General features: G+C 36.6%; 1 protein-coding gene across 1 annotated transcript in view; it reads right to left on the bottom strand.

Moving 5' to 3' along the window:
- The window catches only part of LOC131065114 (exocyst complex component EXO70A1), a 53,636-nt gene that overhangs the window by 10,065 nt on the left and 24,101 nt on the right, over nucleotides 1-19,470 (bottom strand). The window contains exon 7 of the mRNA XM_057999527.2: nucleotides 9,735-9,940. Coding sequence (XP_057855510.2) covers nucleotides 9,735-9,940 — 206 coding nt within the window. The remainder of the gene's footprint in view (nucleotides 1-9,734; nucleotides 9,941-19,470) is intronic.

The following is a 19,470-nucleotide window of genomic DNA, read 5'->3' as shown; positions in this document are numbered from 1 at the left end:
GGACCAAACTCCTCCCAAAAGAGAGATGAAAACAAAATGCTTTTTTCAATGAACAATGAGATGGAGAGAAAACCCCATGCGAGGAAAAAGTCCCCCCATATGAGAGAAGAGAGACTATGCAACTCCCACACCACACCACACCCCCCACCCCTCCCCCCTCCCCCCTCCCTCCCAAAATGTAAAGTCTCTTACAATGATGGTAAATGCTGTTGGTTGTAATTAGGGATGGCGGATTCCAATTGCCTTAGGCAACATTGGAATCCGCCTAAGGGTCTGGTCCCTCCTCTAGCGTGTAGGGCTGGGCCCTATACTTCACAGCACATGCTTAAGAACCCCCACGCTACTCCACGCCACATGCAAAGGTCCAACCCCATAATCAATGCATTTCGGATTAAAGGAAAACAATGTAAATTAAAGGATAAAGCCGACTCACGTATAAGCTGACATATATGAACAATGCACCATATAAATAAAGATGCTTCCCACCTCAATCACACACATTTGATTATTCATCTATTCCATGCGAAATATATGTCTGCCATTGCGAATAAAGGAGGAATATTATATCTGCCATTATAGCGAAATACCTCAGTTATGTCAGCGATCTACTTCTGCAAGTAAAAGTGTGAAATTCATTCATGTGAAGAGCGAACTGATGTTGGAGGAGAGCAAACTGAAGTTGCAGTCCATAAAAGAGCAGACTTCATACATTACCAACCTAGGGTTTGGACCTGATTGCTGTTGGAAGGGTTAAAGGTGCAGATGTGACTACTTGATGCTTGTGAAAGTGCAGTTTTGTGGAAGACATTATCAGTCCTAAGTACAAACACCTTCAAGTACTTGAGATAAGTGTTGTAACCCTCATATGAACATAATTCATAATCAGATCTGAGGATCTTTTCTGGCTGGGTTTTTCCTCCTAGGAGGTTTTCCCAGGGTAACCATGTCTTGTTCTTATTTTGTTCCCTTCTTTGTTATGCTTAAATCTGGAAAACTACAAACCCTTCATTTAATCAATTTAGTTGGTAATTAAATTCTGATTTTCTGAGTTTAGATTAATCTGAAAGTGCTAAAATTAACAAATGCTCAACACTGAATGTTGAAGATAATCCAATCTCGCTGAGCAACGTTCCTCCCCTTAGGAAGAAACAAAACTAAGATGGTATGTCAGATGTCTTCCTATTCCTAAAAGGAAGATGAGGGAAGACAGATGAAACGTGATGTCTCTAAAGTATGCTCAAGCTAAGTCACAGGATACAGCGATTTTCATGGATGAGGTTCGAATTTAATCGAATTTCAAACTATAAAAAAAATCAAATTTAATCGAATTTCCTCTATAAAGCACTGCTATCCGCCTCTAAACACAACTCAGCTAGTCGTGGGTATTCTTTGTATATGTTTTGTATCTATTGGGTCATGGGTGTCTGCAACTGCTGGGTCGCCCTCAGATTTTCTCCAACAAGGGTCGCTATTCTGATAATTTATTAGAAGTATACATATATTTAAAAATAAACAAAATTATAGAAGGCGAATTTTATCTGAATTTTTTTTCGAATTTTTCCCTTGTCGAATTTCATCCGAATTTCATGGCTGTCGAATTCGAATTCGAATTCGAACCTTGTGACTTAGTGCTCAAGTGTCCCTATGTCGATGCTGAAAGTTACCACCATCCAATCAGGCATTCTAGGCCACACTAATGAAGATGACAATTCAGAATCTCCTAGAAACAAGTGTAGAACATCATCCAAAGACAAAGATATCTCATCTGAAGACAAAAAAGACCTCCAGATGTTGTTCAAAAGTATCCACACTCATGTCAAACTGTGAGGAATGATCATGTAGAGAATGAACAAGAGGATCAAAGTGTTCCCTCACAACAATTGAAGAAGGATCATCTCCATCAAAGAGAAGATGAATGTAATCAATGGCATCTCCCAAATTTGAAATGTAGGACTCTACAAATGAGCCTCCAATGAATGTCAAGTGACCATCCCATGTAGCCATCTCTATAAGACTTATGACAGTCCTACTACACTAAATCTCAAGAAGCCAATATTGCAGCAACACAAGTGTCATCAGATGCAATAGTAGATGAAGGAGATGCAATATCAGCACGTGTCTCAAGAAACCTCATAAGATGAGAGCACTCCAAGATTCAAATGACCAAATTGAATCTCCTCAAATGTATCCAGACTAGATGATATAGTGTGTACATTAGCTGAAGGAACAATAGGAGCAAAATGTGAGGTGTAGACCTGAGATTGGTGATCAACCTCCCCAATTGCAACAATATCTCTACCATGCAAATCTTGGATTATGACAAATTCTGTGTAAACATTCTTTCTTGCTCCACCATAAGTGATCTGATAGATAGAAAGGATATTAGTTGACAATGAAGGCACACAAAGAAGATCATTGAATGCTTTGTCATCCATGTCAATAGATCCCTTCTCACAAACACACATATATGAATTGCTAAGCATCAAGATGTGTGGTGATGAACAAGGTTCAAATGAAGAGAAATACTCTGTGATGAAGCCATATGATGTGAGGCTTCAAAATCAAGCATCCATCTATTTGACTAAAAATCTGCAACTGCAACAAGTGCTTGCCCCTTATGTCTCTCTGCCTTTGATGAAGAAGAAGAAATGAACGCCTTGATAAAGGAAAGCTGATTTGATTCTTATTAAGAAGATGCTTCAACTCATCAATTTGTTTTGAATAACCTTGTTCTTCATCATGCCCTAATTTCTTGGGATATGCACATTTAGACTACTTAGATGATTCCCCTTGAGAGGGAAAGAATTCAGATTCTTTGTTTAGCTTGTTCTTTTTCTTCTTTTGCTTCTTATCAAGATTCTTGTACCTTTGGATCGTTTGCCCCCAATGCTTGTGGCTTAGAAGACTTGATTAGGCCCATGTGAATTAACTTTGCTTCCTCTTGGATTAATAGATTTGAAAAGGCGTCAAACTTAGGATCAACATATGATTCTCCCATAGAAAACAGATTGGTATGAACGCCAAAAACAAACATTGAATACTCAGGTTCAAGCTTGGATAACACATTAAGAATCAATTGAAAATCTTCCTTTTCAATATTGTAATCCTTTAGTTGTGTTCTTAATTGCTTGATTTTGGAGATGCACTCTTGAATGTGGTCAAAATTTTTTGGATCAAGATTCATTAAATCATTGTCAATCTGATATCCCCTAATTTTATTAGCTTAACCATACAATTTCTCAAAAGCCACCCAAGCCTCCTTAGGTGTAGGTTGAGAAATTGTTTCATTTAGATGGCCATGATAACCCTTTCCCATGAGATTGTTCCATACTTTCTCCATGATGCATAATTAAATAGATTTAGGAGTTCAATTCGAGATTCCCCCATTGCATGAACACACAACAAGCACAAAGAATGCAATTAACCACCACAAGATCCCCCCCCCCAACAAAATATTTAGCACTTTATGCTCAATGCATTTACAAGTGCTAGATGCCAAAAAATAGCAACTATACTTGATCTTGGCACATACAAAAGCCAAATTTGGCTACAAGTTCAAAGTACAATTTTTATACAGAATGTGAACAATCTGATCGCACCACTACAAAGTACAAAAAAATCCCCAAAGTTCCCAAAACAAGAACTGCTCAACGTCTGTGAGAATCTGCAATTTCTAGAAAACCAAGCATCAAAATAAAAAATCCAATTGCACCATTGCAAAAAGCACAAAATTTACCCCAAATAAATTTTAGAAAAAACAAATTGCTAACAAAAAGGAGGTCAGATGACTGAGTTATGGTTTTTTGAAGTTGACCATCTGAAACTAAAATGCAAATGGAGAGGGAGGCAAAAAAAAATTTGACCCTACTCACAAATTGCTAACTCCAGAAGTAGAGTATTCTTCTTGTCGGTTTGGCATGAGGTTGCTAGCATGGTGGGGTCAACAAAAAAGATAGGTCCCTAGGCGAATTAAATTATGCCACATGGCACAATTCATCTAGTCTGGTACAGTGTTGCGCAGATCTACACGTGCTTGCACAAGCCCGTATAAGCAGAAAAACATATATATTATTTTTGATAATTTTATTTAAAATTAATGAATAAAATATTTTACTCGAACTTTTGTTTTTTCACTTAAGCCTACAATCATGATGGCTTTACAACTATACGAATAATGAAGATGTGCGAAATTGTTCCTTTGCTTTAGGTGGCCTGTCCTGATTTTGACGATTTGATAGTCGACCTTGGGGTTTTTGGGCATTTTGAAAGTGTTAAGTTTTGACATAAAATGCTCCAAAATGGCAAGTACCTTCTAGATTTGGTAACCATCTCCCAACTTCAAACCCAAGATCTAGCCTCCAATGTTCGATTTGAAAGAAATGGATGCAAAACTGACATTCTTGAATCCTTTAAACACAATAGTGAGCTCAGATTTGCACCACCAAGCTCTAGTTACCTACAATACAAAGCCACAATGAGGAAACCCCCAAATCCGCTATTTCTATCATATCTTCCTAATTCTCCAAATCATAATTGGATGTAAGAGAAGAGCATACTCAACTTTTCCAGATCCACCAAGATTTGCAACCTAGATCTCTCAAATAAGACTAACAAAAAGCAATTGCACAAGCTTTAATAACATGTAAGAGTTGGTATAGAATGCTCTATACCATATGCAAGATTGGTTGAAGTTTATAGCCACCCAAGATCTAGGCACTTCATGAAAACACAAGAGAGATCAGCAATGAAAGAATATTGCTATTCTATCAAAGATGCAGATGATAGATTACAATGCAATGAATAAGAAATTACAAAGGGGATCCCTTGGTTATATAGGCCAAGGTGATCATCAAATTGCAAAAGATTATGACATGTGTCTTAATCTTATGACTTGAGACAACTAACATGATAACCAATGAAACAAAAGGTAAATGTGATAAGATAAGATCATATGACAACTAAGACTTTAAAAAAATTTCCTAATGTGTGTAACCTAAGTAAACTTAAGTAACATATGTAATTAGGTCCTAGGTGATGAACTTGCTAGGTAAAATACACCTTTCGCATCAACAATTGTCAATTGCAAAAGAGATTAAAGGTGCATTTGTCAAGCTCCATGTGCGTGTGTGTATAGTTGTTCCCCCGTCGTCCCCCAAAAAGGGCATGAAATACAAACAAACGAACAATTTTTGGAACGTTGTTGGTATGCAAGCTTTTGCAAACATCATCATCCAACATTATTTTAATATTGTCATGTTATATTGCTGATGTTATACTACTAAGTTTGTGGTCAGAGCAAAAGTGCCTAAATGATGCTCTCTCTCTCTCTCTCTCTCTCTCTCTCTCTCTCTCTCTCTCTCTCTCTCTCTCTCTCTCTCTCTCTCTCTCTCTCTCTCTCTCTCTTTGAAACTATCATCCCCGAAACGCATCCCCTATCTTCCTATCGTCCCCATCCTAGAAATGTCATGGAACATACCCAAATACATCTACAATAACACTTAGACCATGAACTTGAGGGGTCAATACACAAGAAAGGAAGAGATTTTTTGGCCAATGGTCACTAGATTTGCAACAGAGAGCAGTATCTTACGTAGAGATTAAAGGAAAAATCCAAAAGAGGAAAAGAGGTGGATGTTTTCACTAGTGCCATGGCAATCAAAATTACAACCATAGTTTGAAGACTCTAAGAGTACTCTACAAGACTCACCAAACTATCAAATCTCTGAACTAGTTGAGCCAAATCAACCAAACTCTGGCACTAAGTTTGGCCTAGTCTTGAAGAGTACTCTTCCAAGTCTTGCTCCAAGACTCCCGAGCCCTAAGCTCAAACTCTTCTGGTGCTTGAAAATAATAGACATAGAGACTAGAATTTCAAATTTTGAGAGTTTGAGGATCATATGACATGTGTAATGTCTGAATCGTGACAAATTGATAGTTAAATTAGACTTTTATGTTGTCAAAATGCATTGATTTCTTTTTTGCATAATATAATGAGGTTTTTTTTGTCAAGTTTTTGCCAAGTCTTGAGTCTGAGTCAAAATTTAGGGCTCTCAAGTTGAGTCCAAGTCCAAGTTTTAAAACTATGGTTAAGACAATCATTCATCTAAAAAAGTTTCTTTTATAAATCTAAACCGGTAAGGTTTGTCTTTCATTGACTTTTAACACTTTTAGATGTTGAATTAATTTCATCTTTCCGATAAGATTTGTGTGTTAGAACCAACTGATTTTCATTTGAATTTTGAACCAGCCATGCAACACTTAAAGTTGAAAGCACAGTTGAAGCATAAATGAGCACAAATTGGCCAACAGGACATTAAATCCTTCGGCTATTGTACACTACTATGCACCCTAGGGATACATCCCCTTTGTTTTAGGCTTGTTTCTTGTAAGCAACATTTTAGGGACATGTGGATGGGTTGGAAATGTCCCCCCACCATCCCCAATCATCAAAAGATAATAGATATCAAAAATACTTCCAAGACACTTATTTAGTATGGCAGCAGTGATTAGTCATTTCCTACATCATAGTCAACATAAAATGCAATTTGCATTAAAAAAAGAGAGAGATCAAGGGGACTGTTGTCACAAAAGTTTGCACCCTTGCTGAGCTATCAACCCAGCATCCTTGTGAAACATGGAAACAACCCCAAAATGTGGGACCTTGTGCAAGAGGTTGAATCTCTAGAGAAGCCCGTCTTCTTTCTCAATCTAGTTGCAGTGTTGAACCAACCAAACACTTCAAATTCTACTTCTAGACCTATTCTAACAACTTGTAGAGGAAAAGAGAAGAAGGAGAAGCTAAAAAGAAAGGAGGTGATGCACCAAGATAAGAAATGTTCCTCTTACCGTGGGGATGCACAAACTTCAATTGCATGAATGACATCAAATGCACGTATGGAGGTTAGGATTCGTTGAATGTCAAAAGGCGAGAAAGGTTTCCCACAAGTTGCACTCAAAAACAAGTTAACATAGCATATACATGAGAAAAAGCCACCAAACATACACTTATAATGAAGGTAAGAAAACATACACAACACGCATAAGTTGAATAGAGGCAACAATGATGATTTCAATTCATTTTCAAGCCAAACTTACAGTTGCAGAAATACAAGAAAGTATACAAATCTTCAAGAGAAGTGAAAGAGCAAAGAGTAGCTCAAGCCAACAAGGAGAATACCCTTTACAATGAAACTTAATAGCCTATATATAGCAAACTGATCACAGAGCAGATACCAATGGTCAAGGAGGGGAAACCTTGACCCTGGTGTGCTCAAAGGAATGTCAGTCCGAGAAGGCAAGGAATTGCACAGATTTGACATGGTTGTGCGTGCAAGCAACCTAGCCATACCCTAACAAGGCAATCCCAAGAAGAGAAGTACTTCTAGAAGGTGGATTGTCTGACATTCCAAAGTCAGAGCCTGCAGACCCGACATGAAGGCCATCTAGTAACCATAAATAAGCAAGGCCTTGGACTCCAATTGATGGTAATCCTACAAAAATGTTAAATGTGCCCCTATAGCTCCATGAATGAACAAGTTGCGGGGGTTGGTGGAGCATTAAGAGCCTTGAGTGTTGATCACATCATCTGGAAATGTCGCAAGTCAAACCCTCAAGAAAATGTTGCAAGAGGAGAGGATAGAGAACACCACAGTCCGGAGGAATGAGAGGAAAGGGAGGAAAGGAGGTCCAAAATTCTGGGGTGCGAAAGGGGAGGAAGGGGAGGACAAGAGGTCTAGAATTCCGAGGTCCAAAAGGGAAGGAGGAAAGGGAGGAAAGGAGGTCCGAAATTTCAAGGATCTGAAAGGGAAGGAGGGAAAGGGAGGAAAGGAGATCTGGAATTCCAGGGTTCCAGGGTCCGAAAAGAAAGGAGGAAAGGAAAGAGGTCTGGAATTCCGAGGTTTCGAGATTCGAAAGGAAAGGAGAAAAGGGAGTAAAGGGGGTCTAGAATTCCGAGGTTTTGGTATTCCGGTGTTCAAAAGGGGAGGAGGAAAGGGAGGAAAGGAGGTCCAGATTTTCGGGGTCAGAAAGGGAAGGCCCAAAGCCACCTCCTGACAAGATAACACTTAACATTTCGTGATTCCATTGGTTTTGTCCTTGACCAACTGAGGCAGCGCTAGTCCATGGAACATATCTCTGATCAGTGCTCGCTAATGGACCAAGGGTGTCATAAAATGACAATAGGGCCCACAAGGACCTCCGCACCATTTACACCAACCCTAAACCTAAAAAAACCACACTAGCAACTAAAGGAAAAGAAAGAACTCATTTTGCTATTTTCCATACTTTGAGGAAGAAGACAAAAGGAAAACAATTGTAAGGAAGGGAAGAGAACAGCAGTGAAATAAAGATGAGAGCATCAAATCTACATCATTGACATAGCTAGATTTGTAAGATTGTTTCCATACTTTGAGGAAGAAGACAAAAGGAAAACAATTGTGAGGAAGGGAAGAGAACAACAGTGAAATAAAGATGAGAGCATCAAATCTACATCATTGACATAGCTAGATTTGTATGATTGTTTCCATACTTAAGACGAAAGGAAAACAATTGTGAGGAAGGAAAGAGAACAGCAGTGAAATAAAGATGAGAGTACAGCAGTGAGTATCAAATCTACATCATTGGCTAGATTTGTATGATTGGCAATGGAAAGTAGGCAAGATGTGCAAATCCTCACAAACTTGTGTAATTACTGTCAACAATAACATAAACATTAAGAACAAGTAAATATCAATCATCTGCCACTGCAGTTCTTGTATGCAATAATCCTGATAGGGTGTTCCGAAGATTCTTCCATACATCTATTTTAATAAACATGTACAACACAACCCTTGTTAATACAATGAAGCATACTTAAGAATAACGACAGGAAACTCCTGTGACTACAACATTAAAAACCCTCCTGAATATTCTAGTATTAAATTTCAAGAGCAATGCAATAAAAAATATTTGAACATAAAATGTAAATGCAATGAATATGCTTCAAAATCCCAAACATGTATAAAATAGGCTTAACCCTGATCCAAACAACTAAATGAGTAATAAAAACTAAGCAATATCAATTAGTCCTGCTTGTAATAGCACCTCATATTATGTAATCAGCCATATTTGAAGAAACAATTTCTGATGTCCATTTTCTAGCATGCATATTTTAAATGGTAAAACAGATTAGTTAAATCTATCACAACTCCACTTTAGGAGCACACTATTTCAATTAAGTATGATATAAACTCACTCAATGACTGGTATGCAGAAATGATGATGTAACATTGATTAGCAAGCACTAAAAAATAAGTCAAATAATGATCTTCCTCACTGTAAGTTCATTGTTACTGAATTTCCACATATAACAAATACCATTAGAAACAAATTTATTTCATTTCCGCTCAGGATTAACTTTATATTTAGGCCCAGGTTTTAACCAGGAGCAATTTCCTAAATAAAAACATGATCATATGTTACAAAATTGTATTCCTCTATTTTTATATGCAAGTGCTTACAAAATAATCAAAGACTCACAAAATAACCCTAAACCATATCAATCTGCTTTCAAAGACATCATCAAATTTCAAAGACACTCTAGATGATTCACATATATATCAGAATATTTTGAATTAAACACAACATATAAGAGGATAAAAAACACAGATAATTAACTTTATAAATTGTCATCATACTATCAAAACATAGGAATAATTTCTAAAGGTAAAAAATGAAAAAATTCTTATAGGACTTACTCAAATAAGAACTTCACATAATTGATAACATAACTTGTCAAAGGATGGACCGTTCCATCCAATATAGAAGTTTTTGTGGCATCCTTCTCAACTGCTTCTTCAAAATCACCAAACGTATCTTGGGCGGTTTGTGCTAATCTCTTTGTCAAACTTAAGGCCGCCTCTCGCATTTCAGCAGAAGCCTTGCCTCCAAATATTGCCTCTATCTGCCAGAAGCAAACACAAAGTTGAACATCCTACATGACTACACTTTCCTATAGCTCACAATGAAATTCTAGTCATGAATAAAAGCATTATTGGTAACAATAAATTAGAATTTGATTTCAATAAGCAATGGCAATACGAAGAGATCAACACAGTTGCTTATGAATTAAAACCAATCAATATACTTACTTGTTAAGAATATTTATACAAGAAAGTCCCCATTGAGGAATCTCATTGTGGTATCCTTAACCTTATTCATTTACTCGTATCCCAATTTGAACTATGCCATATGTTGCTGCCTGTGAGCAGCAGTTGAAGGAAGACTGCAGTTTCTTACTTCAAAGATTAAAGTATCTAGGACATGTGAAAGGTTGTAGGGTGTGATGCCCTACTTGCTCCTATGTTTGAAGTATTGATCTAACCCTATGATAGCTTCCTGATATAATTTGTTTCAGTTAATCTATTTAATTTCAGCAAATTCTAGCAGCTGCAAATATGACTAGTTTCAATCTCTGTAATGTCCCCTTTTCTTCGAGTGATAATTAATTAATTAAATGTGAAATAGTCATAAGTCCTATGGGATTATTTAAATTTAATTAATTAGCAGCTGGACATACTTTATTTTATAAAGTGACTTTATATTAATGTCAATTACAAATTATAAAGTAAAGTCACTTTTGAGGAGAAAAGTAAATTAAAAGAGAAATAAAATGAAGTATTACTTTCGAAAAGGAAAAGTATTATAAAAGGAGGAAAAAGTGCAATGAGGATTCATTGTTGACTTGTTATTTTGAAAGAAACTTTTCCTTGAGAGCTTGAGAGCTTAGCTTGCAGGTTCAATAAACCCTAGGATGGAAACCCTACAAGTTTTGGCTGTTTGGACGAAAACCCAGATCAGACCACTTGGTGAATTCATTTTAGAATTCACAGTTGCGCTTCATTGTTCAGTTTGGAGAAATTCATAGAGTTTCAGAGTTATATCTTCGCAATTTGAAATATTGCCAGAAGGGTTTTAAGCATCATTCTATGTCATTCCGATATGTGCAAACCTATTGATAGGTCTGAGTTGTATTTGGGCATGTTTGGCTTATCTATTTGATTGTAATTGCATGTTCAGAATTTCTGATTTGTAGCAGCAGACTGAATAATCTTGATTCAGATTTGTTCCATATATATGTTTGCATTTAATTAGGGCAGAATTCAGGAAATTATTTTCAAAATTATAGTGCATATACTATTCGGGTTATTACAGTGGTATCAGAGCTAGTGATCTTGCCAGCCTGTTGGAGTTTCAGCATTGCATGTCAATTTGGTGAATACCCAGATTAGTGCATGTCAATTTGGTGAACTTGCATGTCAATTTGTAAACTACCCAGATCTTGCATGTCAGTTTAGTGAACTTGCATGTTAGTTTTGGCAACTAAACAGATCTTGCATGTCAGTTTGGCGACTGCCCAGATAGTTGCATGTTGATTTTGAGTGTTGGATGTTGCTTCTAATCAGTTGCATGTCAATTTGAAATCAGTTGTTTCAGCCACATACAACAAGTTTATAAAAGGTCACAACAATGGGTAGAATTATAGATGGAAGATTGCCACCTACTTTCCTTCCAAAATCAACGTCACATAAAACAGATGTAAAAAAAGTTACAACAATGGATAAAGGCGGAACAAGTCCAAGGAAGGATAGAAGGGATAGTATAAGTCCACAAAGAAATGATCGACATATGGACAAGTTTATGAATGGTATGAATCACTTCTTTCAAGCATTTCAAAAATATCAATCAGATAGGTTATTATTGTTTGAGAAATTGCTTTTGGAGGAAGAAGCTAAGAAGATGGATAAGAGGCATAACAACAATGAACACATTGGAGTCACTAAAGATGAGCATAAAGATCATTCCAACGCTGAAAATTCATTTGAAGAAGAGGCACATGAAACTTGTGGCAGCAATGGTAATGCTGCTGAAAGGGAGGAAGATAATTCTGATTTGGTTATGCATAATAACAGCACTACATTAATTTTCCAAGAACCGTTACTTGAACATGCATCTACAAATGTGGATTTTGTGACTAATAAGGATTACAAAATAGTATCCATGGGTACAAATTCAGATTTAAGCAATGTTGAAAGAGACATTGTTCATATAGATGAAGGTTTTGTGGATCAAAGACTTCTAGCACAGCATGATTTGAATGATCAATCTATGGTTGAGGAAGAATATGTGGAAGAGTGTGTAGAAAAGAACATTATTTCAGATTGTAAAGACCTAACCCATCACGAAGAACTCAAGGAATCCATCTCTGTTTCAGCATCACGCCATCATGACTCTTGGGTGGGGCATAACGCTTCAAAAGAGGAATTTGGTGAAGTAGAGGTCAAGGAGGTAGCTGATTTTGAGGGGCAGGACTTTGAATGCAAATCAAGAAAACAATTCTCTAAGGCAGCCACACCTGTGGGGCAAACTTTCACATGAAGATGCAAATTTCAGTCATGAGATAGGTGCTACAACTTTAGGTTCAATCAACAATGAGGTGCATAAGAAGGAGCTCATAGATGTAAGCTGCTTGAAAGGTATGACTGCCCTTAGTAAGTTTGATATTCCTTGATTTGTACACATGATTACATTGGAGGAATACTTGTTAAGATCAGATGAGGCATATTGTCTTAGAGAGCTGATTATAGAGACTAAGAGATTGCCTAATAGGAAGATCTTACAATTTGATATTGTTTGGTTTGTTTTGCATACTACACCATGGAGTTGGTTAGTAATGAAAAACAGATCAGCTTTAGCAGCTAGGAATTTATGTTATTGCAGCAGTAGACACCTCATAGACCAGCACTCATGGAGGAACAATCTTCCCTCAGAAAAGATACAAGAAAGAGCAATGAAGACACCTTGGAAAGGTTCTAGTTTTTTTAGTCGGGACAGCAATCTTGTGATGTCACATGTGCACAAATCCAAGAAGGATAGTGGTGACAAGAAGTGTAGCATGGTAGACATTCATGAGTGGATAGATAAGTATGAGGTAAAGGTTGAAACCTCAATTTGCCAAGAACCTGATATTTACCAGCGGTTGAAGAAGGGCATGAATCTATTTGTGATGTTGACAATTTCATTGAGGTGTATCATGATTTTATGGGTGATATGTTTAGTGGATCAACCATTCATGCTTTGACTTTGGGTATTAATGGAGACAACTTCAATACAACTATGGAATTGTCACCTATTTCATATGCTTATACAGTTGTTTATTGGTTGGGTTGAGACATAATTTTCATGGATTCATGGTTTACGCGTGGCTGTCCTATATGGTTGTACATTGCATTTTCAGATTTATCTGGGTCTACATCAGTTATTGGGTTGGATTGGAGTTTATGGAGACACGTTCACTTGATAGGTAAGGTGTATGAGATGGGTTTCTTTCTCATGCATGGGTATGCAAACATCATTGCCTTCACTTTAGTTGCTGGTCTGATTTATAACAGCAGCCTTGAGGTGGAAAGTCTGACAGCTCTTGAGAGGAGTTCTCAGATTGTCACACACCTTGGGACAGCAGCCTATGATAGCATATATGAAGGCAACATTGGAAGATACAAAATAAAGGTGAGTCTCATGTTGATGATCAGCCATCTCCCATCTTTACATGGTTACATTCATCTTGTTGTTATGCAAGAACATGTAATAAGAATTGAAGAACCACATTGCATACAAGGTTTGACATTATACCTTTACCTTTGTTACATAACAATATCATTCCTTGATCACACTTGGAGAGTATATGTGGTTAATGAAGAAGACATCATGGAGCATGTAGAGGACGGTAGCACTTCATGTTCGAACCTTTGGGTTTTGAGTTACATCACAAGGATAGAGGGTTGTTCTACATTTTTGAGCATGCAATTTTCAGCCATAGTTCATTGGGTTAGAGTTCTCACAATGGTGATCAATGGTTGTTTCACACTATTGATCACAAAGACTTCAAATTGGTTCTTTAGGACAGCAGGTGGTTGGAGGATTTGGAAAGATTGGGATCATTCTTCCTTTGTTGGAGGTTGGTATGGTGATGAGATTCCATCATCGTTTGTTATTAGAGGTACCTGCGCCATCATTTTGAGTGGAATTTCCAGCAGCATATGGTGGATTGAAATGATTGATTGTGCACTTGTAATGATAATTTCTCATATCCATGGGAACTCATTCAGATATAGATGGACATTTGGCATTGGTGGCATGATAAGGGACATCTATTCCTCCACTTTTCATTGGTGCGAGAGCGTGCTGAATTGGGATCCTGGCATTGGCATGTTTGGTGCACTACTTCATTGGAATCATGATGAGTTGCTTCACAACTTTGGGCATAATGATGTTTATATTAGAGTGGAGCAGTGGAAGCTTAAAGGAGATACACATGGGAAGACATACCAAGGTCCTAGATTAATTTGGGAACCAGGTATTGACTGGAATATTTGAGCTTAATGCAGAGTTGATACATGTGATTGCTTGAGGACAAGCAATCTTGGGGTAGGAAGACTGTAATGTCCCCTTTTCTTGAAGTGATAATTAATTAATTAAATGTTAAATAGTCCTAAGTCCTATGGGATTATTTAAATTTAATTAATTAGCAGCTAGACATACTTTATTTTATAAAGTGACTTTATATTAATGTCAATTACAAATTATAAAGTAAAGTCACTTTTGAGGAGAAAAGTAAATTAAAAGAGAAATAAAATGAAGTATTACTTTCGAAAAAGAAAAGTATTATAAAAGGAGGAAAAAGTGCAATGAGGATTCATTCTTGACTTGTTATTTTGAAAGAAACTTTTCCTTGAGAGCTTAGCTTGCAGGTTCAGTAAACCCTAGGACGGAAACCCTAGAGGTTTTGGCTGTTTGGACAGAAACCCAGATCAGCCCACTTGGTGAATTCATCTCAGAAATCACAGTTGCGCTTCATTGTTCAGTTTGGAGAGATTCGTAGAGTTTCAGAGTTATATCTTCGCAGTTTGAAATATTGCCAGAAGGGTTTTAAGCATCATTCTATGTCATTCTAGTATGTACAAACCTATTGATAGGTCTGAGTTGTATTTGGGCATGTTTGGCCTATCTATTTGATTGTAATTGCATGTTCAGAATTTCTGATTTGTAGCAGCAGACTGAATAATCTTGATTCAGATGTGTTCCATATATATGTTTGCATTTAATTAGGGCAGAATTCAGAAAATTAATTTCAGAATTATAGTGCATATCCTATTCAGGTTATTAGAACCTCTGCCTAAAAAAGGCGCTTCAAATTTTCCTTTGGCTAGCTTTTATCTAAAAGAGTGTAATAGTCTAAAGGGTGCTACAAGTTTTACTCCTTAGAAGTGCATGTTGCAATTGTTGTTGAAGGAAGTTGATCTTTGGGTTTATGTGGTAACCATGTTAACATCGCCAGCTGATCCTATTCAGTTGGCTAAGGATAACAAGAAGTTGGCCAAGGCAAAGCATTTCATCTTGGATTCTATGAAAGATTATTCAATTCTTCACATTGTTGTAAAGAAAATCTCTTGTAAGACGATGCTAAAGAACAAACTCAGTGCCACATGCATGAATGACACAAATAGGGTGGTCACCTTCCTAATGAGGCTCATAAAACCTCGTGACCAACTTGCAGCAATTGTGATTGAGGTGGAGGATGAAGAGTTGATAGCTATAGCCTTAAATGGGTTTTCTACATTCTAGGAATCATTTGTTCAAGGTGTTTCTGCTCATGAGAAGCTTCCTACTTTTGAGCAGCTTTGGGATGATTTTATTCAAGAAAACAACAAATGTTAAAGCTACTCTAGTCATATTGGAAAATAGTCACAACCAAACAATCATGAGAATGTGAAAAGAAGTGACAAGAAAGCACCTACAAAAGATCAAAAGGAAGCATCAAGATACAAATTCTTCTCAACAAGAGAAAAAAGATTTGAACTATATCAAGTGTTTCAAGTGACAATTGTTTGGCCAACATTTTTTTCAATGTCCTAAGAAGAAAAGGGGAAAGAGAAAAAGAGAAAGGGGCAAGCAACAGCAGAAGCAGAAGCAATTTACAAGGAATGCAAAAGCTTCAACAGTGGATGAGCTTCCATCCAACCTTGAGACTACCATCTCCTTGATTTCATGCTTATCCACTAGCACCATTTCTATTGTCGGATGGTATGTGGGCAGAGAAGCATTATGACACATAATATTGGATTATAAAACTTTCAGTATACTTAAGGAGCGGGGAGCTACTATACAGGTAGAGCTTGACGATGATGCCACATATCCTATTGCTAGGACTGGAATTATTTATTTTTGTATGCCTTCTAGGGATATTAATGACCTTCAGGATGTCCTTCATGTTTCTCAATTAACAAAGAACTTACTTTCAGTTTCAGCCATGACAGATTTGAGATGTATGGCTAAATTTGATAATAAACAAGTTATCATCAGAAATTGTAGTCAAGATTCCAATCAAGTATTGGCTAGAGGTATTCACAAAGGAGGTCCTTATAGGTTGATTCCCAATCCGATCAAGAAAACAGCATTTTTTACATGATAAAGACCAATTGTGTGAGCTCTACCTCTTTTGATGGATATAGTACATAGATTACCTGACCTTAAGGTAAAAGAAGACTGGTATATGCAAGTATTGTGCACTTGACAAGCAAATCAAAATTGTTTTTCCTTGCAGTGAGCAAGTTAAAAGTCATTCTAGATCTGATATATTCAGATGCTTGTGGATCCATGTCAACAGCTTCATTGGCTAAAAATATTTACAATGTTTCTTCATTGATGATTTTTCAATGAAGAACTTAATCGAATGAGGTTTTTGAATATTTCATGAATTAAAAAGCTCTTGTGGAAATTCAGACATGTAGAAGAATTAAAGTGTTAAGGTCTGACAATGGAGGTGAATATAACTCCAAGGAGTTGACGCTTTTTAAAAAGATGCAGGGCTCAAGCAAGTGCCAATCATATCTTACAACCCTCAACAAAATGAGGCGCAGAAATGAAGAACAAGTCTATCATAGAGGCTACTAAGTCTATGGTTAATGACCTAAATCTACCCCATGTTAATAGGGCTGAAGCATAAATCTATGCAGTATATATATTAAACAGATGTCCTCACAAAGTGTTTAAAGAGAAATTGTATATGAATGAACTGAAAACTCTGATATACAAAAAAGCAGGAAACATTATGACTGAGTTTATGAACCTTTTTCTGCCACACTGTATAAGTTTTTGGTTTCAACTTTCAGTCATTATCACATTATATTCACAGCCATTAGTAATAGTACTAGTTAGAAATCTTAAGATCTTAAGTACATCTATCTAACAAATGCAATGAAATGTCAATTTCAAGTTATTTTATTTTACTTTAGAACTATTTTATTTACTTAAAAGTTATTTTATTTTACTTATTTATTCAGTTTTTCTTATTAAATGGGCATCACAAATATTATGTTTATTATAATTATTTATGTACACGGAAACAACATGATACTCCTTGATACCACTGTTGAATGCCTCTATCTGAAAAATGCAAAATGATATCAGTCTTGAATTATTTTACTATTTTACTTTAGAACCCCCAAAGAATTATTTTCTTTTATTTACATTGTTTACTTCGTTTATATTTTGAAGAGCTATTTTTATTTACTTTAATAGTTATTTTATTTGCTTAGGAGTTATTTTATTTACTATTTAAAAAATGTAATATTTATTTAGATTGGCTACTTTATTTTATTCGAAGAGCTTTTTTTTTACTTTTGAGTTATTTTATAATTTAATTTTTTTCCTAAATATATGTTGGCTGTATTTTGGATTTTATGTACACGGTAACAAAATAAAACTCCATGATGCCACAGTAGAACACCTCTCGATGTAACTATAACAATGGCAGGAATAACAGTTTAAGGTAGATGGTGGTGTATGGACATAGATCTAAAAAAGGCAGTCAAAATGTTTGTTCCACTCTTTAATAAAGAGGTTGAATATGGTACACTAGTATCCCCAAATTGAGCACATATCCATTTCAGAACAATTGACTGGATTTTTTTTCTTTTTAATTGTACTTGTGTTTTTGGGTGGCCGGGTGTGTCTATGTACATCTCCAGCTGCTTGATGTCCCCAACCATCCCCAGACAGCAGACAGCCATCCAAGAACATCAGTATCCAAAAATTGATCACATATCCATTTCAGAACATTTGACCGAGTGTTTTTTCTTTTTAATTGTACTTATGTTTTGGATGGCCAGGGATGTCTATGAACATCTCCACCTGCTTGGCATCACCAACCATCCCCAGACAGCAGACACCCATTTCCAAGACATTATCGTACAGGAAAGGGGGATAAGGGCAACTCAGGGATGTTTCTGACACATTCACACATCCCTAAAATGTCAAGACAATGGGAATGGCCAAAAACCACATGGGCGTGTCCATCTATCATAGGATACAACAAATTGGTGATATCATTTTTTTCTACATGTTCTAAAGACGTTGATGGAGCTACTGTTGAGGACCAAGCTTGCCATGGAGTACTCTTGTAATAATAATAGATGATAGAAGTTCTAGATCCTTCTGGATCATTCACCTACCAATTCCAGCAAGTCGAAAGAGGTGGGAAAGAGTTCTGTAACATGAGCCTTAATGTGCCAATTTCATTTATGAGGTGCCCAACCAAGCTTCATAATCTACTAAATTAGCATCTCTTGATTCCTTGTGAGTTTGACCCATGTATCAATAACTTGATCAGTGTTTGTTGGCATGTTGAAATAAGGATTGATATATGTTGCCTAAGGTTCTGCTGCTGCACCTAGAATGTATCACAAAGGTGGAAGTACTGGCACAGAGCTTCTGCAATGGCTAAGGATGGAGATCAAGTTAGGTATTATCCCCACCTTTCTCAGAGGTAGTGCATGCTCTATATCAAAAAAGTAGGATCTTGCAATAGGGCATTGCAAACATTTCCTTATGCAAATAAAACATAGTTTATCACCAACAAGTGGTATGATTTCTAATTTAACATGCAATATCTAGACTGAGATTTGGCCAAACGAGGTACATTTCCACTATAGTAAAGGTCTTTTTGACTCCGAAATGACTTGCAACCTTCCTGAAGTGAACCGTTCTTATCAATTTTTGTTTTTGTGATTTGTGTGGTACAAGGAAGTGTCCTTAATGATATAAAAGTCTGTCCTACATGTAGCAATTTGGTTTGGTAGATTTTTTAAAAGTTTGAATCTGCCTGATACAATTTCGTTCAATTGTTGGTCTCATGTTCACATATGTCAAGAGAGAAGGGCTTGAAAAAGGGAAATTCAAACAATGTGTTAGTATATTAACAGTCCCTTATGCCTGATTTTCAAGTGGAATGGTTGAGGATATGAAGACCATTTATAATATAAGTTGCTTTGTGTTTGCATGAGAAGTATATTAACAGTCCCTTATGCCTGATTTTCAAGTGGAATGGTTGAGGATATGAAGACCATTTATAATATAAGTTGCTTCATGTTTGCA

The sequence above is a fragment of the Cryptomeria japonica genome, chromosome 11 (assembly GCF_030272615.1).
Source record: "Cryptomeria japonica chromosome 11, Sugi_1.0, whole genome shotgun sequence".
Classification (NCBI taxonomy): domain Eukaryota; kingdom Viridiplantae; phylum Streptophyta; class Pinopsida; order Cupressales; family Cupressaceae; genus Cryptomeria; species Cryptomeria japonica.
The sequence above is the reverse complement of the archived record's forward strand: the minus strand, read 5'-3'. Positions and strand labels throughout refer to the sequence as shown.